Genomic DNA, 27,792 nt, shown 5'->3' with positions numbered 1-27,792 from the left:
ATGATGACTGAGCCTGACTTTATATCATCAGGAGGAGACGATGACTGAGCCTGACTTTATATCATCAGGAGGAGACGATGACTGAGCCTGACTTTATATCATCAGGAGGAGATGATGGCTGAGCCTGACTTTCTATCATCAGGAGGAGATGATGGCTGAGCCTGACTTTATATCATCAGGAGATGATGACTGAGCCTGACTTTATATCATCAGGAGGAGACGATGACTGAGCCTGACTTTATATCATCAGGAGGAGACGATGACTGAGCCTGACTTTATATCATCAGGAGATGATGACTGAGCCTGACTTTATATCATCAGGAGGAGACGATGACTGAGCCTGACTTTATATCATCAGGAGATGATGACTGAGCCTGACTTTATATCATCAGGAGGAGATGATGACTGAGTCTGACTTTTTGGCTGAACTGTTCCTCTAAGACAGAACTATTTGTCAAATCAGATTAAAGCTTGAACACAAGCAATAGTTTGATATTTGGGGAAATATTTGAAATATTTATTTGAATTGAAACCAACCACTTATCAAAAACTTAAAGAATGTTTGTTTTCAGGTCATTTCAAAGATCATCAAAGTCAAAAATCTTGATATACAACATTTATTAAAATGAAAAAATGTCAATTTCACGACGGACACCACCACTCGTCTCAATTAAAGCATCACACAGAAACCTGCTTCAAGAAAAATCTTTTAAACAACAAATAAAAGTTATAAAAGAAAAAGATTTTTCTTCATTTAGAAAATACTGAACAGCCGAATCAGGAATAAAGTACTTCATGTTTTTGTAATGATAATAATTTGTACCTCAACATTTTGATGCAGAAACAACAGAAACCTTCACACAGAAAATGACCAAATGAACAAACTCTGTCTAAAAAATTAATAATGAATAAATAGCAGAATCTTTATGAAATATATTAAATCAACTGTTTAAATCTGTAAATCAGTTTCTCCTGTGAAATGATTTATTTTGACGTCCAGGCTCGTTTGGTCACAACGTTCACACCTTCAACCATAAAATCCAGTTTATCCCAAATTCGTCTCGTTCACATGGAGAAAACAAAACATTAAAACCATCATCACTCACTGCACAGACAGAAAACACATCACAATTACTTTCAAATACCTGAAACTCATAAATCAATATTTTCTAAAACATGAAATCGTAACATCTGTATCACGGGACCGTTTGTGGAGACGGGACTCGTACAGAAGACGTGAACCTCGGCGTGTGAGTCGATGTTGTATGTGATGATATAATCATAAATATCATAAATGTTTTTAATGTTGAGAATCTGATTTTGGAATGAAAACAATGAATTCATTTGAAAACACTGAAACATTAAAAAAACATTCAGTAACTCAGTCAGCAGGAAAACATACAATAAATGAACTATTGTGTTTTTTCTGAAACAAAAAAGATTTAAAGTACAGAAGTTCAACCCTGCCGTGACAACTGAGGGGGATTAATGTTGACTTGTTTCTGTCAGAAGTGTGTTAATGTGCCAGAATTGTTTCTAAATTTCTACTTTATTTTTTGTACATTTGTTTGTATTTATATTTTATGTATGTGAATGTCATCTTTTGTCATAACTGTAGTTCAGAGTCAACATTTTGACTCTATCTCATCTCGGAACATGTTTAAACTATGACTTAACATGACTACCTTTATTTTATATTTTTTAAATATTTTTTAAACTTTTTTTATTCACTTTTTGTCTGTTTATTGTCAAGTTAATCGACTTCCATACAAAACAAATCACAGCACCTGACTCTTAACATTCCTCTGAAACCTTCTGGACGACATTTCAACAAAACACGACGTCTTCCTGATTCTTCCTCCTCAGTTAGTCAGAGCCTAGGACGAGCTAGCGTTAGCTTAAGCCTCAAAAGTGCGTCAATGAAACATTTTCAAACACTGAGATCTGATTTTCTTTGATTTGAGTCACACAGTTGAAAGAGAAGTTAAACTGACTGAAAACGTATTTTTGTCATTTAAAATGTTTTATTAATTTTTTCCTTCTTTTTAAGCTAACGTCCATGTCACATACACTTCTCTATGCTAACAATCCCACAATGCATTGCTCTGCATTGTATGGATGAGAGAATGACCGTTGTGCGACTCAAAGTGATGATGATGATCAAAGCGTGAGGTTTACGGCTCACTGTTGAGTGAACTATTGTTTCTTTTACGTATGAACGAGTGATTTCAGACGTTAGCCGCTGCTAATCGTCCCAGTGGTCGCTCGTGGTACTGCAACTAAAAACTCAACGAGCTCAGTTATTATTGTTTGTGTCGTACACATTTAATCCACCGAGGTTACAGAGGTGATTTTACTTTGTGACATCATGACCCGGGACACTAAGGAGCATGTGCAGCAGTCTACACAACCAGGAAGCATCAAAATCTCTCTCTCTGGACGCCATCTTTGATTCCAGGATCCAGTTCTTATCATACATCCATGAAATAAACTCTCTGGTCTTTTTATCGTCTTTCCTCGTGCGTATCCTTCAGACGCTAGCATGATGACAGACCATCAGCTTGACCTTCATCATCATATTCATCATCTTCATCTTCCTCACAGCAGGCAGGAGATGGAGACCTTGGTGGTGGAGTATGGGACGGTGTCTGGTGAGGGTCAAACAACATGTCATCACTCAGTTTAAACATTTTCATTTACAGGCTGAGCAGTTTGTTTCATCACTGACAGAACAAATGACAAAACATTTAAAGATTACAGTTGATATAAATAAACCTAATCACATTAATATCTTTATGAACAGAAACTGTTTGGACCAAATGTTGTTAAATGTTACAAGGTCCAAATATAACAATGATATTTTCCAAAACTCTGCATAATGTAAAGATTATTGCTAAAAATCATCGACAACACAAGATAAACATCTAATGAAGCATCATATTTTATGAGACATTTTCATGGACATTTTATTTTTTTATTTTCTTTTGTAAGTTTATGCAAAAGTACATTTAAAAATATTTTATTTTGTGTCATTCAGTTTGTTCCCCCACAGAAAAAAAGAGTATAGACCATCAGACATAATTGTTTTTTGTCCCTCCGGCCCTCCGTAGAGTCTCACCTCTGTCCTGCAGCGAGCTGACGTAGGCCTCGATGAACTCCTTCTCTCTGCTGTCCTTCACCTCCTCCTCTCTCGGCTCCCTCCACCTCCTTCTCTTGTTCTTCTCTTTCTTCTTCTCCTCTTCCTCCTTCTTCTTCTTCTTCTTCTTCTTCTTCTCTTCATTCGAGGGGTTGTCGTACAGTCGGATGAACCTGACAGGTGACACAGAGAAGGTTACACCTGTGCTGCACATTTGGTCAGCCAATCACAGGGCTGTCGCCACCTACAGGCAAAGAAAGTAACAGCAGCTGCAGCTTGAACACTACCGCCACCTGCAGGCAGTGAGCGGTACAGCTGCAGTGTTTTTATTTTAGCTTCCTTTGGTTTTTGTTTTTGTTGTGTTTTATATTTTAAACTTAAAGCAGATTAATTACGTAAAATTGAACTGTAATTGTTCTTCTACAGTTAAACTAACTAACCTGACCGTGGCTTTTATTTCTCGCCTGGACTCCAGAACATCTTGTGACAGTTGTGTCACGCTCCACTAGGTTCAGTTCTCTGTCCAGTACAGTCGACTAGGTTGTTACAGCACAATATCGAGGGTTATTGTGATGAAGACAGAACTAAAATCTATGAAAAGCATCAAAGCTTCAACTTTACTGAGATAAAAACTGTATTTCAGTGTTTCTTCATGATGAACCTGCTGTTGACTCTTTATTCTCTAAGTTGTGAAAAAGCTCCCCGTCCCTGTTTGGGCCCTCAGACTGTAAACACAGTGATGTTGTGGTTGTTTACTTGATGTCGGGGTTTCTGCACAGTTTGGTCGGGATGCAGGCGAGCTCGTCGCCACTGACGGCGATCATCTTGAGCGTGGAGATGTTGGTGAGACACTGAGGGAGGTACGACAGGTTGTTCTTATGGACGAACAGAGTGACCAGCTGCTCCAGCCTGCACACACACACACACACACACACACACACACACTTGTATTTACACACACAATTAATCGGTGGTAATTTGTTTAGCAGTTAAGCACAAAGAGTTCTGAGAGGACGAGTGTCTGAAGAAAACAGCTCTAAAGTACTTTGACGTCTGCAGGAAGACACTTGTGAAAGACTTGTGGTGGACACTGAAACAACAACAGAGACACTTCACAGAGACATCAGACTACAGGTGGTGATGATGTCATCAGTTACCTGTCCATGTCCTGCGGCAGGTCCGTCAGACAGTTGTTACTCAGGTCCAACAGCTGCAGGCTGCTCATCCTCAGAGCGCAGATGGGGATCGACACAAACCTGTTTTCTGCGATGTCCAGGTGAACCAGCTGCTTCAGGCTGCTCAGCTGACAGAGTGACATCATCAACATGGTGACATCATCAACATGGTGCCATCATCACAGCAAAAAGAAAACTGTTGTGTTAAAAGAAAAAGTTTTAAAGGTCCTATTTGTAAGAAAAGTTGATTTTTGAGTTTCATTTCCAACTCGTCGAAAACTGACGCTTTGGGATCGTCGGACGGGTCGCCGCCAGTCAAAGCGTCAGTTTTTGACGAGTTGGAAATGAAACTCAAAAATCAACTTATTTTGACAAATAGCACCTTTAACGATCAATATTTTTGATTGTCTGATCAATATTATTGGGCATTTTGTGCTGAAAGGAACGGTTCAACATGTTGCAGCTTTCTTTTTGAGAGTCAGATGTTCAGGTTGCTCTCATGTCTGTACAGCCAGGAGCTAGTTAGCTTAGCATAAAGGCGGGAAACAGGTGGAAACAGCTAGTCTCAGTCTGTCCAAAGGTAACAAACACACCTACAAACAGCTCAACATCTCACTGAGGAACACGTCATAGATCTGCTCTCTGATTTCTTGGCTCTGAGCAGTTGCCAGACAACCAACAGAGAGTCCAGGAAGTTCTGGTCCCAGGCAGAAACTTCCTGCATTCATCGCTCAGAAAAAAGTGAACAAGCTTATTCCCCAAAATGTCAAACTGTGTCAGATCAGGTGAACTCCTGAAACCTCCACACGATGATGTCTCACCTCAAACGGCAGCTCGAACAGGTTGTGGTTTCCTGTCAGTTCGAGTCTCTCCAGGCTCTCGCAGTTCCCGAGCTCTGGAGGAACTCTGGACAGACGGTTGTAGCTGACGTTTAATTCCCTCAACTCCGTCAGTTTACCTGAGGACAGAGGAGGAGACTGAGAGTATGTGACACTAAATTCAGGTGTGCAGAGAAGGATGTGACGTCATCTCCCGTGCTCTGATTAGAGAATGAAATGTCATGTCACCGATCTCAGGCGGCAGCTCTGTGATGGCGTTCTGGGGGATTTGGAGCACAGTGAGCTGGGTGAACAGAGCCAGGTAGTCAGGCAGCTGACGGATCTTTGTCCCCCTGACGTGCCACTCTCTCAGGTAGGTCATCCACTGCAGCTCGCGGGGGAAGTCCTGCAGAAATATTCACTTATTCTCTGACAGATGAAGGTTGTAGAAGGTGTGAACTCTCTGCTGACTCCATTAACTCACCATCCAACGATCTCCGTTCAGCTGGAAGATCAGTTTGTTCTGATCCAGATCCTTCTGGTCCTGCTGGTCTGTCTGATCCTGCTGCTCTGCTACTGACAGGTAAACAACAACAACAACAACAACATGATCAGCAAATACACAACAACACCTTATTACCAAATATAAACACAAAGGAAGATTAAGACAATTATTACAGCTGTACCTGTATCTACCTGTGTACACCTGTATCTACCTGTGCACACCTGTATTTACCTGTGTACACCTGTATCTACCTGTGTACACCTGTATTTACCTGTGTACACCTGTATCTATCTGTGTACACCTGTATCTACCTGTGTACACCTGTATCTACCTGTGTACACCTGTATTTATCTGTGTACACCTGTATTTACCTGTGTACACCTGTATCTACCTGTGTACACCTGTATTTATCTGTGTACACCTGTATTTAGCTGTGTACACCTGTATCTACCTGTGCAGGGCTGTACTTCAGTCAGAGTGGTTCTCTCCAGGTATCGGTGCAGCTGGTCCCGCTCGCTGGTCTTCAGGGTCTTGCAGTAGATGCGATACTGCCACTGCTGGTCGATCCTTCACAGTTAATAAATGATTGATATCAGGTTTCAAACTCGTGACCTTTCTGCTCTGTGGAGTCCAGACTGACCTGCTGTCACTGTGGAACTGATGTTGGATATAAATAACTGTGTGTTCATATTACTAAAATCAGCTGTGAGGTGCTTCTGTCTCAGAGGGCGAAGAGACGACACGACTGATCTGAATGATGAGACACGTTCCAAGTTTTGTATTTTATTGTTTTTCTTTCTTCTGTTTCTCTTTAATAATCTGCACCGTAGAACAAAAACATCTTCTGTAGTTAAAATACAGTTATTAGCTTCATTTCACACGAGATCTTTTTGACTTTTTAAATGTTTATTTAAAGATGTTTACACGTAAAAAACATGAAATTACCCTCAAATGTGGTTGAACATCGTTATACTACAACTAACGAGGCTTAAAAGTGCACCATGCAAAATAAACCAAAACTCATAAAGTTCATATTTACAATATTTAAAAGGTAATAATACCAACTCACAAATAGTTATCTGATATATTTACATATACACGAGCCGTCCTTGAGGAGAAATAAGGTCCCAGAACACAAAGTTGAGAGGTGGCAGGGTCCGCCACATATAAACAAAGTGAAACACTATGAAATACGGTTCTTCAGTTACAGATGCTTCATATTATTTTACATTAGACGTATAAAATCATTGTAACTGTTTCAGAATACACAGAAAAAATGTCAAATTAAAAGGAAAAATCTGGTAAGAATACGTTTTTAAACAGTGCGGTAACACTGTGAAAACGTACGTCAGAGTTCAAGTAAAGTAGTCGAGTAAATGTACTTTGTTACACTGAGCTCGTCAGTCAGTGACTGTGCTGCTCTCACCTGGCGAGGGCGCTCGTCTCCACCCTCTCCTGCTCCTTCTTCTGCCTCTGCCGCTGCTTCTTCACCCGGACCTCCCAGATCCCTCTGATCAGGGACAGGTCGTAGACCGGGACCTCCACCTTCCTCTCCAGACGCATCTCTGCTCCTGAGAGAGGAGGAGGGAGAGGAGGAGGAGGAGAGGAGGAGGAGGAGGAGGAGAGGAGAGGAGGAGAAGAGAAGGAGAGGAGGAGGAGGAGGAGGAGGGAAATGAGGAGGAAGAGGAGGAGGAGGGAGAGGGAGAGGAGGAGGAGGAGGAGGAGGAGGACATTTTTTAAGGCTCAACATTAAAATCCCATTGTCTTGTCTTGTAATCAGAGTACTTTTACTCAAGTACTGTACTTCAGTACAGGACGTATGGAAGTATTTCCATTTTACGCCACATCCTGCTTCTATCTACATCTCAGAGGGAGTATTGTACTTCTTACTTCACTACAGTTACCTGACATACTTAGTTACTTTACTCTACTTGAATCTTAAAGAAATTAATAAAATCACGTTTTGTTATAAATGAAAAAACCCAAATCTGAGCTGAAGTGATGAAATGATTCCTCAGCTGATCAGAGACTGATTTAATAAACTGATCAGCTGATCATCAAATTTCTTGTTTTTCTTCTTAAATCACAGAAAACTGAATAAGTTGAGGTTTGGTCTGATCAGACAAAACAAAACATTTGAAGGTTTAAACTGTTTAATGATGAAGAAATGAATCGATCAATAAACTGATCAGCAGATTAATCAACCAGCGGTCATAAATGAGCAGCCTGAAGGATCAGAGCACCTCCTCCTCCACTGTCAGTACTGACCTCTGACCTCTGACCCTGGACCAGACTCTGACCTTCATGATCCCCTGAGGATGAACCATGAAGGGTTGTTCAAACGGTTCGAGCCAGATAGCCTCAGCATGCTAGCATGCTAAATGTTTACATCAAACTTACATATTAAGAGTTGGTATATTGACATGCTAACATGCTAACCATGCTAAGAGATGAAGGAGGTGGAACTCAACTTCCCATGAATCATCAGGACAAACTTCCTCCTGCTGTTTAAACAACGTCTCGACTTTAAGAGCTGCTAATCTGCCTTCAGTCTGACTTCCTGTGTCGTCCCCGTGGATTATCTGTAGACTCCTGGTCCTCTCTGGTTCTGGTCTGGTTCTGGTCTCTGTTTGAACCCAAACTAACATCCAGCTGAGACAAACACAAACATTCCTGCTGTGATCTTACCTGTGAGTCTCTGTTCACGTCCTGCCGTCAGTCACCAGCTTGTTTACTGAGATCTGACTGTGTGTGTGTGTGTGTGTGTGTGTGTGTGTGTGTGTGTGACACAGCATGCTATTTTTACCAGCAGAGATGTGACCCCTGCAATGTGTGTGTGTGTGTGTGTGTGTGTGTGTCACATGATCCTCCTGACAGACGAGCATGTATCTGACATCATGTTCTTCTTTCTGTGTCAAACAGGTGAAATAACGACGACATGACGAGCTTCTGTTGTCGTCGCCGCAGCTCAGACGATTATTACACCTGATTTTAATTTAATTTCACTCTGATTAGTTCGATTTAACCCAGATCCCAAGAAACCACGCGTATAGTTTGTTTTTTTAAAAAGAAAAAAGGAGAATTAAGACAAAAACAAAGAAACAACAAAAAAAGAACACAATTAAAAAATGAAACTCAAAGTCGTGTCTGGGACGCTGTGTCCGTCATTTCAGGTAGTTTAATGTAATCTGCCACAAATACAATAAGTGCTTCAGTTAGTTTATCATCCAGTCTGATGATGGTCTGACAGTGAAATGTCCTGAGAGGGCCACCGTACAGAGGAGAGCCCTGTAACAACATAGTGTTTCCTCACTCAGGACAAACACTGTGCAGCTCTTTACATCTACAGCAGTTACATTTTACATGATTGTAAATTTATATTTTATATTTATGATTCTTGACTTTTGCAGCTTCATTAAAACAGCATCGATTCTGATTCTAGTGATGAAGAGCGAAGAACTGAGTGTTTAAATACCAGCGACACGGACGAACCACAGGAAGTTCTGAATGTTTTGAATATTTAAAAAAAATCAACTCGGATTTATTTATTTATATTTATATTTATTTTTTGGTTTCACTGTTACAAATGTGGTGATTCATGTTTTGTTCACAATCATCCAAACAGCTGCGAGTGCTTCTGGATGTGCTTCATCTATAAATATCCATCTGCGTGACATTTACAGTCAACACAATGTAAACGTGTGTCACCTTCTTTAAATACACACATGCTGATGGCTTTAGTAGGCAGCTGCTTTCATTCATTATTGAGCCTTTGTGCATTTATTGTTTTAAAATCTGGAGCTCAGGTCGATCAGATTCACGCTGAAATCAAATACAAATCAATAAATCAATATTACACTGTTATTATTTGGTCATATCATTATATATTGTAAATGTTGTCTTTTACAGGCTTTGGAGACTTTCATAGATGAGTGATCAGATCTTATTTGATTGTTCAATGATTGGTCATCACACGAAGTCCCAATTTCATTTTTTATAAATAAACTAAAAAATAAACAGGATTCATTCAAAAGAAAGTAAATTAAACAGAAATAAAAATTGATATTGATAATCGATAGCTACATTATTGTTAATATTATTTTTTGGTGTAATGAGTGGCACATTCATTTATCTATTATACCCTTTATTTATTTCCGTATCGATCTTTTTATTTTGACTGTTTGGATCCTCTGTATAATTTCTCCACAGTCCGTCAGTGAAACCTTATTTCCTCACAACCCTCTGCTGCTGATTGAGTTACGATTACATGATGGATTAATGTAATTAGCCTGTTAATCCTGTAATCAAACCTGCATTACTGTGATCTGTGATCACTATCAGTGATCAGGTCAAACATCAGCCTGCTGTAGTGCTGCTGCTCCTCCACACGATGGCGCTGCTGCACTGTCAAATAAATACATAGTAATATATTATTATATTAATAATTGATATAATAATTTCATGATTGACTGAAAATGAATTCTAAGTATGAATGATGTTTTCAGTTTTTACTGTTTTACTGTATATTTAATCTAATTAATTTCTTGTTTCTGTCTTTGGTTTAACTTATTTCCAATGAACTGAGAGAATAACGTTACATTTATTAATGTGATAAATGATGTATCAGAAGTTAAGACTTGTCTTTACTCAGCTGAGAGTTTCACAACGCCGCCATTGTTCTGCTTCTTCTTCACCATTAACTTCCTGCCCGCGAAAAACTGACCAATGGCGAGCGAGATATGTTTGACAGTGTTGGTGTTGGTTGAAGAGACAGATGGAGTTCAACCTCTTTACCAACAACAGCGTGAGTAAAGTATTTTAACTGTTATATAAAGTAGTGGACTTTGTGTCCAGTCTTACAGTTCTGTGTAACATTAAGTTAGAGAAAAATAACTTCTATTATTTAGTATAGAATTTAATCTTAATTAAAAATTCTGGACTGAATAAATATAAAAGGCGGCTCTATTTCAGTCTTTTGCCAAACCCTGCACTGGTGTCAATATGAAACCCAGCTGACAGATAAGATAAATGGTTTGCGGAGTTGATGTTCAACCTGTCTTTAAATTTGCAATCCCTGCTTATTTTCTATTATTTGTTTGTCCAAAGTGCAGTGTTGTCATCACACACTGACGTCACTTCATCACTTCAGTTACATTACACCATTTGTTGTTTCAGGCATAAATGTGGAAATCCACCGAGCTCCAAGTTCAACGTCTGTTTTACAGTGACCTTCAAATTCAATTTCAAATTCAGATACAACTATATTAATCCCACCAGGGGTAATTTGTTTGAACAGCTCGCCTGGCACACATACTAAAACATACAGTAACATGTGTTTTTAAAGTAGTAAAATAAAGTCAAGTAATTAATAAAAAAAGACTAAGATACAATAAAATATGCCAAGGAGTTCAGTGGTATAAGGGAATCTATGATAGATAGAAGATGTTAAAGTTATAGTTAAAAAGAAACAAAGAGATGAGAAACAGATGACGCTGTAGTATTCATGCCTGACCAGTAGGTGGCGGTGTAACTTTGCAATTAAACACCACAGAGTATCACCTGCCCACGTCACAGTGATGCTGCAGCAGATCTACTCTGACCTGGATGACTGAGAACCTTCATCAACATTATTAAATATCATTTGTTCTTTTTTCAGATTGAGGAGCTGCAGTTTGTCCGAGCTCAGCTGTGCTTCTCTGGCCTCAGCGCTGAAGTCCAACTCCTCCCATCTGAGAGAGCTGGACCTGAGCTACAACGGCCTGCAGGATTCAGGAGTGAAGCTGCTGTGTGATTTTGTGGAGAGTCCACACTGTAGGCTGGAGACTCTGAGGTCAGTGCTTTCTTCAGTGAAGCTGTGAGAGGAGAATGGTGTTTAAGTTGATGTGAAGAAGACTGTTGTGTTCCTGTCGACAGGATACTGTTCAGCCGTCAACATCATATACTTACTTGTTGATCTGTCATTTGTTTTATCCAAATATTTTTCAAGCAGACTCCAAATTTCCATATTTCTCCAGTTTCTAACAGCTTTGAACCCTAACGGCCTAAAGTGAGCAGAGGATGTCTCCCTGCTTCTGCAGTAATGATGCGTTCAGGATCTCTCAGCAGTTCACTTCCACTGTGTCCTTCAGTGAAACTTGCAGAATAAACAGACTTGATGCCCAAAGTTACAGCCGCTCCACTGGTGAAGTCCCTGCTGGTCTTTATATCACTGACAGCTGATGAAGCAAGTCTCTGTAAACACTCATTAAAGTGGCAACAGACAACTTTCCCCTCTAGTGTTTCCAAGTGGTATTAATTCCTGCGCAGCTGTTGCAGAGACAACAGGATCGTTTCTGTTGTCCTCAAAGTCACAAACAACAACAACATAGAACAAAACGTGAGTTCAATCATTCAGTCTGAGTTAGAAATGCGTCACCAGGTGACCTTCCTCCCGGGTGATAGTGAGCTCTATAGGGAACCAACGTAAACGCTGATATCATAATGATTCGCTGAAGCAGAAAAGTGGTCTGTTCCCAGTTGAATGACTCCTGATGTCTGTCTTCTCTTCTCTTCTCATCAGATTGAGGCCGTTTCACTGAGACACTGTTGACAGAGATTCAGCTGAGTCCTGATGATCCAGGAAGTGCAGGTGGAGAGGCTCTCCAGACACGCTGAGTCCACGTGTACACAGATATCTTTTAAGATAGTCTACAATCAGAGTGAATCAGAGTCTTTTTCTAATCTGCAGTAGTTTTTTTAGTCCAGCAGTAACACGACAGAACGTAGCAAGCGAGAGCGTACAGTGCAAATACAGACAGAAGTGAGTGAGTGAGTTCTTCTGAATGAAATCTGTTCCCAGACAATTACAAGATGTAACTGGTCGAAGTTCTGCTGAAGATTTAATGATTTTTTGTTCATTTCTCCAGTGAGTGTTTGTTTTGTATTCGCCATGCTGTGCTAGTTAGCTTAGCTAGTATAACTCAACAGAGTAAGAACTTGCTGATTTCTGAGTTTTGTTGTTGACAATGTGTGAATTTCATGATGAGACTTTTACTAAAAACAACCAGAGGAGTGTTTGAGGTAAACAAATCAAAGCACAGTGAGAAGTAAAGGAAGATGGAGGTATTCTGATGCTACAGTTTAACATGTGTGTATCTGATGTGCTGTAAACTTAAAGGTGCCATGTAAATTCATTAATGTACATTTTTGAGTGATACTAACTCTTGTAATGTTTTTATTTAACTAGAGAATAATTGGATGTCCTGCGTATGCAGGTTGCTGTTTTAATGCACTCGGTGATTGAATGAGAGGGAAAAGACAACGAACTAGAGGACGTACAGCGACTGTGCAGAGCAGCGTCTCACCAGTCGAGGGATTGTTTTGTCTCTTCATCATCGCAGATCACAGATCACATTACACTCCATTTCAAGGAAAACATCACACCACCTGGGTAGATGAACGTTGACTTTACTTAATTATTATCTCTGAATTTATTACTTTGTTTGTTTTCTCCCCAACCTGAGGTGGTAAAACGGGGCAAAAACAAAAGAGTTTCCAAACTCAAAAAGACAACCAAGGAAAATTAAACCAAACCTCTCTTTAACTATTTGGACTGTGAACTGGTTTCTATTCAAAACCGGCGAACTCAGGGTGATAATACAAGACAGAGGACTGCACTGTTTTTTCAGTGTTATTGTTCAATAAATGCTGGTTTTGTTCTGACTAAGTTAAGCAGCTGTTCTGGTATTTTCATTCCTCTACTCCCAGTTGAAGCACTTCTGTGCAGCGCTCCACGGTGTGTTAACAAAGTGCCTGGTTCATCTCAAATGATGTTCTGTTACTCCAGAACATCACAAACTGCAGGAGCAGGAGCAGCACCATCATGTGTGAGCTGAAGACTCCTCTGCCTCCAGGCCACCGCCACTAACCACAGTCCATGTGAGAAGACTCCTGCTGCTCGGCCTGATAACATCCCTGAATGTGTACTAAAAACATGTCTGTCAGCTGATGTTATTACTGATATTTAAACATCAGTTACTGATGTGTGTTCGGCTCTTTGAAGGGAGCAGGTTTAGCAGCACTAAATGACTTATTTTAATGTCAGTAATCATTGTTCACATTACAAAACATGACGCCACATCTCCTCTGTCAGTGACTTTGTTACTTTGAGTTCCCCTCTGTGAAACTCTTTGAAACCTTTTGGCTTACCCACCATCTTTGAGTCCAGTATCCATCCGTCCATGATCTGTAACTGGTTGTACAGTTCCTATAATACAACCCTAACACATCTGTAACACTACAGCGTGTTTTCTCTGCTCGTTCGTGTGTTTCAGGACGAGAGGAGGGCTTCCTGTTGTTGGTGTGGTCGGTTTAGGAGTCACGTAGCAGCGAGCGGCCGTGAGATGAAGGCATGTTGGAATTATAACAGAGTGTTTATATTAGTACGTCAGTGTGTGTGTGCGCGCGTGTATGTGTGTGAGAGTGTGTTTAACACCTTGGGACAGCATCATATCACGCCCCGAGAGAGTTGAAATGTCAAACATGTTATCACCCAACTGACACACTCACACACACACACACACACACACACACACACACACACACTGACACACACACACTGACACACACTGTCGTAAAATGTGTTCTGAAGTTCATGACATCATTGAAAAAGCACTTGTTTCTACTGCATACACACACACACACACACACACACAACATGCCTTCATGGTGTACAGGATATATATGTCTACCACACACACACACACACACACACACACACACACATTGGGAGTTGTGAATTGTCCATGACATCATTATGAACACAGATCACTTGTCTGGGTCAGTTTTCCTGCACAGTGTTGAATAAATGTTCCAACACACACACACACACACACACCACACACACACCACACACACACACACACACACACACACACAGACTGTCATCACTTGGTCTGTTCCCTGACAGCTGTCACATGACGGACTCATTAAAGATAAATAACACACACACTTTTGTTCCTCTGTGTGTGTGATGATTGACATCTGATCACTCATGTGCCACTCTTCAGCCAGATGTTCCTGTTTCCATCTTTTTGTCCAGGTCGGCTCCTTCACTTCTCGTCACGTCAACAGAGTTCACATAAAGGCAAAGAAAAAAAAAGGCCATTGGTGTTTTCATCGTGTCCTAATGAAGATCATGTGAGAGGACTGAAAGCTCCAGAACAACTAAATGGACCTGAAGGTGAGTTTCACTGACAGTGTTGAATTTTCTTCAACTCTTTGCAAGTCAAATTCTTATAAATAAACTTAAATTAACGTTAAACTGATGGATGGGCTGTAAAATAATCAGCAGTGGTAATAAAATGTGCAGTAAAAGGTGTAAAACATATAAAGCCAGTGGTGCTGACAGGTCTGCAGTCGGTCAGTGGTTCCTGTAAAGTTTAACGAGCTTCAGCAGCTTCTTGTATTTACAGCTGAGACTCCAGACGGAGCTGAGAGATAAAGTCCAGCTCAGTCTGATTCAAATGATTCACCATCACACTTCTGTAACACTGAGAGTCGCATCAGTTTAATTCAAGAAAGGATCAAAATCGATGCAGCAGATCCGTATTTTTATTTCACACTTTCTTCTTCTTCATCGAGACTTCCAGCCAAATCACCTGCAGAGCACCTGGACTGCAAACAGCTGGCTGAGTGTGTTGTGCCTGTTGTGTCCTGCAGCAGAGATGAGGAGCAGCTTCAGGGTTTTCAGGTGCATTCCTCCATTTCTTGGCACATTACCGCCATCAACTGTTCGGAGAGAGAGAGAGCGAGAGAGAGAGCGAGGGAGGAGAGAGGACGCCAGGAGCAGAGTTACTGACTGATTTACAGGCTGTTTGACCGACTTCACATGTAAAACATTCATCACAGGCTGACGGACGCTCAGCTGAAGCTCTGAACGAAGGTTTGTGTTCATTCTTTTTCTGTTTTCAGTCAGAAAATCTTAAATATTTCACTTGTTTATCATCAAACGTCTTGTTCAGTCACAACTGTAGCGAGCTGTAAGTTTTACATTAAAGGTGGAGAGTCTGGTTCAGTTCAGAAACTCAGCAGCTGTGTCGTATTATTATTATAGTGGGATGGATTTAATGCAACATCAACAGGATTCAGTCATAATTCAGTGGATGAAACATTGTGTGTAAATGTTAAACTGCTTTGAAAAGTAAAGGTTATTAACTTTAGCATGATTGTAAGAGTAAAATCTGCAACAATAGCAGCAACAGTAATGATATAATGTTATCGGTACAATTTTCAGGCACTAAATGTGATTATTTTAATATTTCTCCTCCTGAGGAAAATGTTTTACCTTTTACTTCACTACATTTAGATACTTTTAAAAAATCAGTTTATTGAATATGATGAATTCGTGTGTGTTCAACTACCAAACACTATATAATTACCTCGACCAGCTGCAGCATTAAATTACTGTTTACATGACAACAACACTGTAATGTATGTGCAGTGAAAGGGGCTAATCTGCACAATGAATACTCAGTTACTTTTTATAGTTACATTTTGACGCAATAATTTGACTTGTACTTGATTATTTTCAAGGTATTGATAATTTCACTTACTGTGTTATTTATTGAGGTGTGTAAGTCACAGTTTGACAAAATCATATTGTGTTATCAGCAAGTACAAGTACAACTAAGTACTGATACTATATTTTTAATTCATTTAGCACTTGTAACAGAGTATTTCTTCTTTATTACTTTCACTACAACAAGATCTGAGTACTTCCTCCTCACGATGCTCCGTGCACTGTGACGTCGCTGTTGGAGGTCGACTTTAAAACCTTTCAGTAACAACGAAACGAAGCTTCTCCACAGAGTCAGTGTCGTCAGTGTTGTGTTGTTGCAGATGAACGTGGCTCTGATCCACGACAGGCTGCACATCAAGACGTTCTGGGAGAAGAGGATCAGTAATGAAAGCGAGCATGTCGAGAGCGAGGAGCAGAGGGTGGAGAAGAGCGCGCTCCAAAAGTAAGAACCAACACGACTCACTCCCTTGTTTCTGCCAAGGAACCTTAAAAAGAAGGAAGGGTCATGACGTCGCTGCATCTTTGGGGCGATGGACAAACACTAAAACCCAACACATCTACGTCGTATGACTTCTGATGAAGCAATGCCTCCAGAAAATGAGAGAACACACTTCAGAGAGTCGGTTAACGGTTGAATTTTTACAATCTGTACAGTGAATGACATCCTCTGTCCTGAGACCCTCGATAATATTGTGATCAAACGAGGAAAGTCTGACTCATTGCCGTTGATGCGGTGCACTTACACCGCGAACAGCGGCGCACACGCGAGCCTTTCCTTCACAAATATGAGGAACAACCAAGGTGTCCATAAAATCAGTCGTCAACCTACTCTCTGCAGTCTCTGACCATCGCGACACAAAGCACAAACATGCTGAGGCTTAACTCTCCAGCTGTACAAGGAGTGCGTGGCTTGTAGAGATGCCCAAAATGAGACCTTCCTCTGGGCAAAGCGCCTCTTTCCCAAAGACGCCGATCCATCGAGGTATTTGAACCTGGTGTCTGTGGCTCAAGTCGTGGTAGACATGTGACTGTTTGGCAAATAGACACATCTAAAAACAGACCGTCTCATTACAAGCAGCCTCTCGTCTCTCAGCGAGCTGGAGGACATACCAGGACAAACACACACCCTCGACCGGCGCAGACAAGCTGCTTGTTAAAGGTCTCAGCGATGATGATCACTAATGAGCCGAAACATCAGCCAGACTGTAACCTGAACGCACCTCCACCTGTCAGCTGAAAAAAGAAATGACCATCCACAGTTTTTATAGATTTCAACTATTGTCACTGATAGAACACGAATTACACGTTTGTAAGTTTGTCTTTTAGATGCTAACATGACTGTGGAGGGCGAAGTTGGCCTGTCGATCGGTTCAAGACTGAAAGATTAACAATGATTGGATGAATCATGAAGTCAGAAGCCCCGAGACTCCCAAGTGATCTGAAAAGACGTTAGTTACACCCTCGATGTGCGGTGCGTGCTAACACTTTTAGCTTAGTAGCTACAGTAAAGACTTCATAAAAATAGGGAGTGACTCAACTTACTCAGACATACCTGCCACCTAAATACACCTGATTTTTCTTTATCAAGATCCATGTCACAATGTGCAAAGAGTGAGAAAAATTCCTGGATCTGTCCTTTTATGTGGATCCGCACCAAAACTGAATGAGTCTATTCTGAGCTGAGACTCATCATCATCGTACAAGTTTGGTGGAAATGGAGTTCAGTAGTTTTTGTGTAATCCTGCTGAGAAACCAACCAACTATGAACACACATGAACGTCTCCATACAGCTCGTCTGCTGTAATCACACTCTGCAGAAGCCCCGAGATCCCAAAACTGATCTGAAAAGACGTTAATTACACCCTTTATTAAGACGAAATCAACATTTGTCAGCATGAAACCACTGGATGCTTTTAAGGAGACGTGGGGACATTTCCAGCCTGTTTGTGGCGACAAAAAAGGTATTTTAAGCCAAAACATGACGTTTTTTGTCTAAACCTAACCAAAACATAAAAACAGTGTTGTACAGTAAAGATTTGAATAAAAATTGAACGTAAAGAAACATAAAATGTCATGATATCCAGAGTTTGCAGGAACAAAGATTACCATAATTTATTTTGGTGATTAGATAAGAGATGTATGTTATTTCCTCCACCTTCGCCTGGTGGTTCAGTGTTTGGAGCTGCAGCGTCACGGTGAAGTTGTCAGCTTCTCCTTCGTTGCATTATGATGGGATGTACATGTGTATGATATACATCCTCCTATTAAACCTTCACCTCTTAGTGCTACACCAGCTATTAGCCCTATCCCCCCTAACTCCTGTCTTCTCCTCCTCTATCCCCCTTAACCTCACACCACCTCTTCAGCCCATCACACCTAATCCCCCCACTATCCATTACCCTGTACCCCTAATCCCCCACCTATCAATACCATGTATCTCCTAATCCTCCTGCTATCTATTACCATGCACCCCCCAACGCCACAGCTATCCGCCCCCTGTCGCCTGTAACCCCGGCTCTAGTCCGCGCTAATTGTGTGCGTTATGTGTGACCCGGCCACAGGCTGGAAAAACGTGTTGCAGCGAGTCGAGGTGATAATGACAGAGCGATGAGTGATGGAGGCAGACAGGCAGGCAGGCAGACAGACAGGCAGACAGACACACAGACAGGCAGACAGGCAGGCAGACAGGCAGACAGGCAGGCAGGCAGGCAGGCAGACAGACAGACAGGCAGGCAGACAGACAGGCAGACAGACACACAGACAGGCAGACAGGCAGACAGACAGGCAGACAGGCAGACAGGCAGGCAGGCAGACAGGCAGACAGGCAGGCAGGCAGGCAGACAGACAGACAGACACACAGACAGGCAGGCAGGCAGACAGACAGGCAGGCAGGCAGACAGGCAGACAGGCAGGCAGGCAGGCAGACAGACAGACAGACACACAGACAGGCAGGCAGGCAGACAGACAGGCAGGCAGACAGACAGACAGGCAGGCAGGCAGGCAGACAGACAGACAGACAGGCAGGCAGGCAGGCAGACAGACAGGCAGGCAGGCAGGCAGGCAGGCAGACAGGCAGACAGACAGGCAGACAGACAGACAGGCAGGCAGGCAGGAGTTCTGCTCTGTGCGATAACATCGTCATCGTGTGTGTGAAGTTAAATTAAATTCTTCACATGTTGTCGACACAAAGTTTCCACATTAATGTCCAGCTGGGACTAAAAATAACTCGACTGTCTCGATGCAGCTCGGTGTGAGCGAGAGCTGCAGCGATTAGTCGATCCACAGAGAATTAATCAGAAACTGTTTAGATAATTGTTTTTAAGGCTCATTCAGACGAGTTAAACTAACCCATAGTTCTGGAGAAGAAGTTCAAACCCAGAATTTTAATATTTACAATATTAATGAGGTAATAATACAAACTCAGAAATAAGTGAATGAACAAGCTGTTCTCAAGTAAAACAGTGTAAACTGTGTCGTCTTTTAAGGACAGTGTGTTTATTCAGTCATGAAAACAGAGAGAGTTTGTTAATTTAGTTGGTTTAGGCAGAAAAACATCTTCCTCTGCTCATTAACATTTATTCAACAAAACAGCAGACTGTTGTTCTAAAGATACAACCTGTAAGATTTCTGCATCACAATCTCTAAAAACAACTCTTCGTTGGATATGTTGTCGAGTCGTGTTCTTACATTATCCCAAATGTTTCCAACCATGTTCAAACCAGAGAAATCCACGAGTTTCCTCACGTAACGTTTCATCTGGTCGACTGTCGCTGTGACTTCAGGAGAGTCAGAGAGCGAGGAAGTCTGAGAACGAGACGAAACATAACGTGAAGAAAACTTTAAAACACCTCGTCTGAGTCACTGCATCATCTTTTTAATCCCAGAAGTTCAAAAGTAATCGCTGAGCTCTCCTCCCATCGGTTATTCCTCCTGAAGGTCTGGATCTGCACCGACACACACCCAGTAAATATCTTTAGTTCTGTTCTGATAGAGACCCGTTCAGCAGAAATGACATGCTGTGCTTTAGTATTAAGATCACCTCCCCTCAAGCAAAAATGTTGTTGTTGTTTTTGTTTTTTACTAAAGAAATGTTTCTATGGGCCATCTTCTAAAATGTGAGTTATCTAATAAAAACGCTCTGTCTTGTAAGGGACTAAACGTCTGAGAAAAATGTTTAAATCGAAAATGTAATCGAGAAATCAAAAGTCATATCAAATCGTGGATTTGGAGAATCATGACGCCCTTACTGCTAAGTGTCTGTCTGTCTTCATGTCCGTCTGTCTTCATGTCCGTCTGTCCTCATGTCTGTCTGTCTTCATGTCTGTCTGTCTTCATGTCTGTCCATCGGTCCATCTGTCTTCGTGTCTGTCTGTCTTCATGTCCGTCTGTCTTCATGTCTGTCTGTCCTCATATCTGTCTGTCCATCGGCCCGTCTGTCTTCGTGTCTCTTTGTGTCTGCCTCTGCTGAGGTCAGGAGGATTATCAGCAGCTGAGAGAACAAATGGAATAATCCAGAAAACTCGACAGGAAGTTGGTGAAGAGACAGTGAGGACAGCTGACAGTCAGGGTTAGGTTACACACACACACACACACACACACACACACACACATACACACAGACGTGAATAAACACAACTGCATTTATTCACGTACGGTATGTCTGGACTTTCTTTGTGTCTCGTACACATTTTCCATCTTTGCAGACACGCAAACACACACACACACACACACACACACACACACACACACACACACACACAGTGATGTTGGTGTGTATTTGATTGATGGTGAAATAAAGAAGAAGTGAAACGCTGATGTGTCAGTGATCACAGCTCAGCTGTCACTAAGACACCAGATCCTCCTGAACTCAGCAGCACATTAAACACTAAATGTGACTGCACACACACACACACACACACACACACACACACACACACACACACACACGCACACACACACACACGCACACACACACACGCACAGTGTAGACACACACACATACTCTGAAACATCATCAGATGAAGAGAGTTTCTATTTGAATGTCCTCCCTCCATGTTGATATAAAGTCAGGCTCAGTCATCGTCTCCTCCTGATGATATAAAGTCAGGCTCAGTCATCGTCTCCTCCTGATGATATAAAGTCAGGCTCAGTCATCGTCTCCTCCTGATGATATAAAGTCAGGCTCAGTCATCGTCTCCTCCTGATGATATAAAGTCAGGCTCAGCCATCATCTCCTCCTGATGATATAAAGTCAGGCTCAGTCATCGTCTCCTCCTGATGATATAAAGTCAGGCTCAGTCATCGTCTCCTCCTGATGATATAAAGTCAGGCTCAGCCATCGTCTCCTCCTGATGATATAAAGTCAGGCTCAGTCATCGTCTCCTCCTGATGATATAAAGTCAGGCTCAGTCATCGTCTCCTCCTGATGATATAAAGTCAGGCTCAGCCATCATCTCCTCCTGATGATATAAAGTCAGCTGAAGTCTGTGCTCGGGTGCTCGAGCTCGACGCTCATCGAGGGTGTAAATAACGTCTTTTCAAATCAGATTTCTGGAGACTTGGATTATTCTGTTTCTGTTTCAGCCTGTAAAAATCGACAGAGCACCCGCCATGTTGAGACTAAAGGAAACCTTCCTGTGTGTGTGTGTGTGTGTGTGTGTGTGTGTGTGTGTGTGTGTGTTTTCAGGCTGAGGGGGGAGTGGCTGGTCCGCCTGGAGAACCGAACCAAACACCTGAAGAGCCTCAACGACAAATACGTCAGGAAGCCCAAGACGGAGAAGTCAGCTGACCAGACATGAGCTCAGACACACAGAGACGAAGACAAACGCTGTCACGTTAACGTTAAAGGCAATAAAGTGACTTTGTGGCAAATAAGTCGATCAGCTTCGTGTTTTGTGAGTTTAATTCTGCAAAGGCTTAAATACATTTTCTTGACAACAGCCTGTTACAGTGGTTTTCATTGTTCAACAAGAAGCACTTCCAGAAAATAACCTAAAACTGTTCATTTCCTCCTGCACAGATTAAAGACGGAAGATATGACGTGTTATTTATGGAGCTTTAGAGCTGCCAGTGGGTGTATTGTTATCTTTAAACAGGACCAGGCGAACAGTTCCCACATTTCCAGTCTTTGTGCTAAGCTAAGCTAACCGCATCCTGACTTCTTCCCTGTTTTTAACACACAGACGTGACAGTGAGATCCATCTGAACATCTCACTTCCAGAAAGAAAGACAGTAAGTATATTAATTATTCATTTAAAGCAGAATATTTCTTATAAACTCAAACATAAATATCAGTATTTTATTGCTTCATTCACATTTAAACTCTTCAACAACATTAGACATTTCAGACCTGTTCAGACCTGGTGTTAACCTTAAGACGTGATCCACCACTGAACCAGTAACAACATCACCAGACTCCCTTTACAAATGTGGTGATTTTAAGAGTTGCTGAGTTAAAACAAACTTTGTAACGTAGTGAAACTCTGTCTCTGACAGATTCTGAATCATTGTCTCCTTGTTGTAAATTCAGCATTAAATGAAAACAGTAAGTTGTTTGTTTCCTTGTAAAAAGTGTCAGTTTGTGGCAGCATGGCTGTACCAGCCTGTCTGCTTCTGTGTCTAAAGTGCTAAAGTCTTACCTGCCAACATTTAGCAGCTGTTTGAACACACTGTTTACACTGATTTCACCATTTACACTCAATTTATGAAAGAAGAAACATTTTATTGACGCTAAACATGTCACATTTTACAAACACACTAAACAGTAACCAGTATAGGCTACTTCTTTGTCCCCAGACTCCCTTAACAAATGTGTCAGTTTAGTGAGTTGTTGAGTTGGAGACACTTTATAAACTGTGTGAAACTCTGTCTCTGACTAATTCTTCATTATTTGTTCCTTCTTGTAAATTCAGCAAATGTTGGACATGAACTTCTTTCTGTCTTTGAGCAGAAACGTGGAGTCTGTTTGTCTCAGTGATGGACGGGTTAGTTTCATATAGAGCAGGAAGTGACATCAGATTAAACAGATGTTAACACCAGGTCTGAACAGGTCTTTCTTTCAGATTAAAAGCTCCTTTCTTAAAGCCAACAGTCAGTGTGTTCCCTTCACAATAAGAGTCCTGGTAAATCCCAGAGGCGCTGATACGTTGATATAATCAGAGATACATTCTGGTCAGTACAGGCTGTGGATCGGTAAGATGGAGGTGTTCTTGGTCTTTTCCAGCAGTTTCTCTCTCAGCGTTCGTTTCTGGACTTGGTGCCAGATGTATCGAGGGTTTTCTACAGCCGGAGGCTGACCCGTCCCTGTCCACTCCACCCTCTCCCCGTCCTCGTTGCGTTGAACGTGGTCTGGCACCAGCGCCACCAGCGTGTTGAAGCACACGCCGTCTGTCTTCCCGTGCTGTCTGCCGTTGTGCTGCAGGCTGAAGATGCCCAGCGTGTTCACGTCCTGGTCGTAGTACGCTGACGGCATGGCTTCCTGCACCACCATGTTGGCTGCCCAGGTCACCGCATGGGTCTTTACCGCCGCCGCTATGGGGAGGTGGAACGTCGGGGCTGCAGGACAGAGACAGAGGAGGTTAGATAGGAACTGAAGATCTAACCAGCCGTGTGATAGATACAACTGTGACAGATGTTTTGAGTTAAAATCTTTAAAAAGAGGAAAACGTATGTTGAAGAACTGTTTTCATCAGACGAGCAGCTCGTTACCTTTGATGAGCAGGACCCACACCTGCTGCTCAGCGTTGGTGAAGACCAGGACGAGTCTCTGCACCACGTGACGACAGCTCAGGTCCAAAGGTAATGTGACAGTATGCCAGGGATCCTGACGGTACCTGAAGGCAGCACAGCTAGCCAAAGTCAGTGTGAGCATTCAGCTTCAAACTCACTGTTTCCATCAAAAGCCAGATTGAAGCAGCGTAATAAAATACAAGAACGTTTGTCTCTGAGTCGTTGATGAGACCTTTTCCCTCTCAACTTTTCATTTAAATAACTGTTTAAAGTCTATTCCTCACGTGTTTAGCTTAGCATTAAAAAAAAGAGACAGCTTAATGTCGTACTTGAGGCCGCAGTCGATGAGACGGAGGATGTCTCGTCCTCTCAGAGGGAGGGCAGACTGTCTGTCCCACCAGGACGCCTGAAGAGACTCCTGATCAGCTGCTGACAGACCCTTTAAACTCCCACCTGACACACACACACACACACACACACAGATGTCCACACATCACAGTCAAACAGCAGAAGAAGAACAGGTTTCTTTCCGTCAGCATGGGGGTGAAGAGATAATGACTGAATTTGGATTTTGGGGTGAACTGTTCCTTTAAGATTGCACTCAGGTTCAGTTTACACTGTGTGACGTCTGACCTGTAATTTTGGCGAGGAAGATGAAGCGGATCCACTGTGGTCCCTGCTCCTGGATCAGCAGCAAGGTGATTGGCTCACAGTCAAACCCCGCCTCCTCCTTCACCTGCAGACAAACAGAGCAGTAACTCAGGTAACAGGGACAGGTGTGTGCTGGGGGACGATCCTGATGTCCTCGTGTTGACCTCTGACTTCTTATCTCGTTCATAGTTTCTTGTAGTAAACAGCCACCTGATTCTGCCCTATATGGTGCGTTCAGGGGCTGCTCGTAAATAACAAACATTGTCTCATTCCATTCACATTTAATGTTCTCGATATGACAAATGATTCTTGATTAAATAAAACACAAATTTATTTTTGTTGCCCCTTTGTTCTCAACCCCCAAAAACCAAACACTGTGTGTGTGTGTGTGTGTGTGTGTGTGTGTGTGTGTGTGTGTCTCACCTCCCTCCTCAGCGCCTCCTCCAGATTCTCCCCGACCTCCACCCTCCCTGCAGGCAGGTACCACTGCTTGTAACAGTCCTGCTTCGCCTCCTGCACCATCAGCACCTCCTCCTGATGCGACACACACACACACACACACACACACACACACTTATCACATCCTGTCTGAGCTGTAGCTTCTGACATCAGTCCTGTAGGAACCAATCAGGACCGAGCACCTTGTCATTGAAGATGACGCCGCAGACGATGTAGGTGACGTTCTTCCTCAGAGTCGCTGGTTTGCTCTGCTCCAGGCCCACGTCACACCCGCTGACCTCTGACCCCTGACCGCTCAGCAGCATCTCCACCTGCTCCTCCACCTGCCGCCGCTGCTCCGCCTCCGTCACCTCCATGTCTGCAGGTAAACATCAAAGTGTTGAAAGCATATATATATATATATATATATATATATATATATATAGTATGAAGTATAACGAGCTAAAGCTTCAGCCTACTCATACACATATTTATGTAATACAGGTGATATAAACACGTGTTATAACAGGTTTTCTCACTCCGTTTATTTAGACACAAAAGACAACAATAACAATAAATGAATATTAAATTCGTGTGTTTGATCTTCGTCACTAAGCTGCTGTCACAGCTGAACACAGGGTTAATGACGGCTAACAGGCTCAGCTACATCAGCACTGACAGCAGCTAACGTTAGCTCATGAGCTAACGTCTGCAGATAATCTAATAATAATTTAATGTCACGTTTCTTAACCTTCTCAACAGGAAACAACGTTCATCAGACAGATTGTCAGAAGGAAACTGACCGGCCTTCCTGTTCCGAGCGGCGCGTTGATCCCAGCTGACTGCTGCTCTGTTGTCACAGCTGACACCGAGAAGTTCAACAGGAAATGCACTTCCTCTTCCGTTTTGGGTATTTCAAAATAAGAACAACTCCACATTCGGTGCTGCTGAAACACATTAAAATTGCCTTTAACACGCTCAGCAGTGATCCGCACCTGCGAGAACAACAACGAACATTCATTTCATTTAAAAGTCGTTGACAAACTATTCATTGTGCAGCCGTTTTAATGTCGATGCCGATAACAAGTGTTTTATTGTGACATTCATAACAGGAAGTCACGTTTCTTGTAGTCCGTCGGCTTCACTCCGGTGTTGTAACGTGTAGTAAGGTCACACAGAGGCTGTTTATGTGAGCTAACACAGCCTCTACACACAGACAGTGGGTTATATACATGTGTACTTGGACTGATTAACTCGCTGATGATCTTCTGACAGAAACAAACAGTTTAACCACCGGAAACTGTTCAGATCTGACTGTTAATCCACAAACAGGTGAGTCTCTGGTTTCATTCACATTTGGTTCTGTTGTTTTTACTGTGTTCAGATGTTCAGCTAGCTCTGCCACCAGTGTACCTCAACTACTGCTACTGCTTAGTACTAATACTTTAACTCACACTCTACCTGTATTTGTGGTGCTGCTAACGCTGCTAACGCTGCTAACGCTGCTAATGCTGCTAATGCTGCTAACGCTGCTAACGCTGCTAACGCTGCTAATGCTGCTAACGCTGCTAACGCTGCTAATGCTGCTAACGCTGCCACTTCTCCTTCAGCTCCTGTCACATCTGCTACTGCTGCAAAACTCATTCTGGAAGAAAGTGTAAATGCTTTAATGTTTAAGGAGAGGCTGGTAATGTAATCAATGTCATAATCAATATGTCTTTATGTTATTAGATGTTGCTGATAAAAAAAAGAAAATCAATCAATCAGTGTAAACTGTGTGGCGCTTCAGCAGCATGAAATCTGCAGAATAACTTCAGTTATCAAACAAATGTTTATGAGCAGAAGTAAAATGTTTGCCTCAGTACAGTACTTGAGTTACTGATAATAGTTATTGAATATGAGGAAAATGTTTGGATTTTAGAGGAAATAACTTTTTTTTTGTACCTGATGATTAATTGATTGCTCAAATGTTTTATTATTCGTCAACCATCGTATGTTCAGGGGACACTGACTGAGCATCAGGCTCTTCTACAGCAATGCCCTGAATTCACATTCATATGTGCTAGACGAAACAGATGTGGTGCTAACTGTGGTAATAACAGTAAAGAAATGATTACCAAGCCCAGACTAGAGCAAATAGACCAATAAAAACATAATTAGCAAACATGTCATATACAACAATAATTAAAACAATAGGGGAAAAAAGAATAGTAAAACCACAACAACAAAAACAATGAGTGATTGACAATAATCCGTCAGCTGTCATCTAATCAACTAGTAGATCAACAGGAAGCTCCAGTCAAACATCAAATAATGGAAAATATGATGGAAATTTTCAGAACTTCAGATGAGTTTTCTATTTAAGTTTGTCACGTCCAAATCGAACAATGTGCATAAAAACAGGTGGGCAGAACCAAAGTTTCCCTCAGGGCTGTGAAGCAGCGACAGAGCCTGACCACCTCCTCTCACATCATAAATAAATGAATACACTTTCATAAAATTCAACATTCACCTTCAGAAAACAGGACTTCTGTGTCACACACTGAATGTTGTTCAGACCGTTAACAATGATTTCTGTGAGTTATTTCTTGTACTGTAATTTATGATCTTTGTTTTTTACTCCCTCAGTCAAACGTCAGACCCTCCCTCCGTCCATCACCTCAACACCTGACACCTTAGACGACTTCTCAGCCAATCAGAGCGCCCCCTGCATCCCCTCAGCTCAGAGAAGAATGAAGTGATGAGGCTGTTTGTCGGATCTGAGCCCGAAAACCCGACAGGAA

General features: G+C 41.9%; 3 protein-coding genes and 1 long non-coding RNA gene across 6 annotated transcripts; 2 read left to right on the top strand and 2 right to left on the bottom strand.

Moving 5' to 3' along the window:
* Window positions 1–601: 601 nt before the first annotated feature.
* On the bottom strand, window positions 602–8,412 carry lrrc2 (leucine rich repeat containing 2). Of its 2 annotated transcripts, none has more exons than XM_084359558.1 (10): window positions 8,323–8,412; window positions 7,061–7,205; window positions 6,086–6,201; window positions 5,614–5,705; window positions 5,379–5,535; window positions 5,133–5,269; window positions 4,294–4,439; window positions 3,893–4,045; window positions 3,119–3,309; window positions 602–2,648 (listed from the first exon to the last, which is right to left on the bottom strand). In XM_084359558.1, exons 2-10 carry the CDS (start codon window positions 7,195–7,197, stop codon window positions 2,599–2,601), a joined length of 1,179 nt encoding a protein of 392 aa, XP_084215684.1. In that variant the 5' UTR covers window positions 7,198–7,205; window positions 8,323–8,412; the 3' UTR covers window positions 602–2,598. The 2 variants fall into 2 exon arrangements, with proteins under 2 accessions (XP_084215684.1, XP_084215685.1); XM_084359559.1 differs by having other exon boundaries at window positions 5,614–5,702.
* A 1,852-nt stretch (window positions 8,413–10,264) lies between these two features.
* Window positions 10,265–13,388, top strand: LOC311261381. The gene is made up of 4 exons (XR_014623142.1): window positions 10,265–10,438; window positions 11,291–11,464; window positions 11,649–12,010; window positions 12,194–13,388. It is a non-coding gene; the product is annotated as an uncharacterized lncRNA (long non-coding RNA).
* Window positions 13,389–14,719: 1,331 nt separating this feature from the next.
* Window positions 14,720–22,033, top strand: LOC311260996 (protein FAM240B). Its single transcript, XM_084359332.1, has 4 exons — window positions 14,720–14,854; window positions 15,334–15,556; window positions 16,513–16,634; window positions 21,879–22,033. The coding sequence occupies exons 3-4, from the start codon at window positions 16,513–16,515 to the stop codon at window positions 21,988–21,990; spliced, it is 234 nt and encodes a 77-aa protein (XP_084215458.1). The 5' UTR covers window positions 14,720–14,854; window positions 15,334–15,556; the 3' UTR covers window positions 21,991–22,033.
* Window positions 22,034–22,066: 33 nt separating this feature from the next.
* On the bottom strand, window positions 22,067–25,907 carry nudt18 (nudix (nucleoside diphosphate linked moiety X)-type motif 18). Of its 2 annotated transcripts, none has more exons than XM_084359271.1 (7): window positions 25,813–25,907; window positions 25,213–25,388; window positions 24,995–25,105; window positions 24,554–24,656; window positions 24,250–24,373; window positions 23,900–24,024; window positions 22,067–23,746 (listed from the first exon to the last, which is right to left on the bottom strand). In XM_084359271.1, exons 2-7 carry the CDS (start codon window positions 25,384–25,386, stop codon window positions 23,364–23,366), a joined length of 1,020 nt encoding a protein of 339 aa, XP_084215397.1. In that variant the 5' UTR covers window positions 25,387–25,388; window positions 25,813–25,907; the 3' UTR covers window positions 22,067–23,363. The 2 variants fall into 2 exon arrangements, with proteins under 2 accessions (XP_084215397.1, XP_084215396.1); XM_084359270.1 differs by having other exon boundaries at window positions 25,761–25,860.
* Between the last annotated feature and the right edge of the window lie 1,885 nt (window positions 25,908–27,792).

Source organism: Pagrus pagrus (genome assembly GCF_965226575.1).
Source record: "Pagrus pagrus genome assembly, chromosome: 8".
NCBI lineage: Eukaryota > Metazoa > Chordata > Actinopteri > Spariformes > Sparidae > Pagrus > Pagrus pagrus.
The sequence above is the reverse complement of the archived record's forward strand: the minus strand, read 5'-3'. Positions and strand labels throughout refer to the sequence as shown.

What these genes read in the sequence shown, in the direction of transcription:
- lrrc2 (XM_084359558.1), bottom strand. Translation starts at nt 7,197, where the DNA reads ATGCGTCTGGAGAGGAAGGTGGAGGTCCCGGTCTACGACCTGTCCCTG. An exon ending in GAGACGAGCGCCCTCGCCAG is followed by an intron (nt 6,202 to 7,060) that starts GTGAGAGCAGCA and finishes TTAACTGTGAAG; the next exon opens with GATCGACCAGCAGTGGCAGT. An exon ending in TGTTCGAGCTGCCGTTTGAG is followed by an intron (nt 4,440 to 5,132) that starts GTGAGACATCAT and finishes TCACTCTGTCAG; the next exon opens with CTGAGCAGCCTGAAGCAGCT.
- LOC311260996 (XM_084359332.1), top strand. Translation starts at nt 16,513, where the DNA reads ATGAACGTGGCTCTGATCCACGACAGGCTGCACATCAAGACGTTCTGG. An exon ending in GAGAAGAGCGCGCTCCAAAA is followed by an intron (nt 16,635 to 21,878) that starts GTAAGAACCAAC and finishes GTGTGTTTTCAG; the next exon opens with GCTGAGGGGGGAGTGGCTGG.
- nudt18 (XM_084359271.1), bottom strand. Translation starts at nt 25,386, where the DNA reads ATGGAGGTGACGGAGGCGGAGCAGCGGCGGCAGGTGGAGGAGCAGGTG. An exon ending in CTTCCTCGCCAAAATTACAG is followed by an intron (nt 24,374 to 24,553) that starts GTCAGACGTCAC and finishes TGTGTGTGTCAG; the next exon opens with GTGGGAGTTTAAAGGGTCTG. An exon ending in CTCATCGACTGCGGCCTCAA is followed by an intron (nt 24,025 to 24,249) that starts GTACGACATTAA and finishes TGCTGCCTTCAG; the next exon opens with GTACCGTCAGGATCCCTGGC.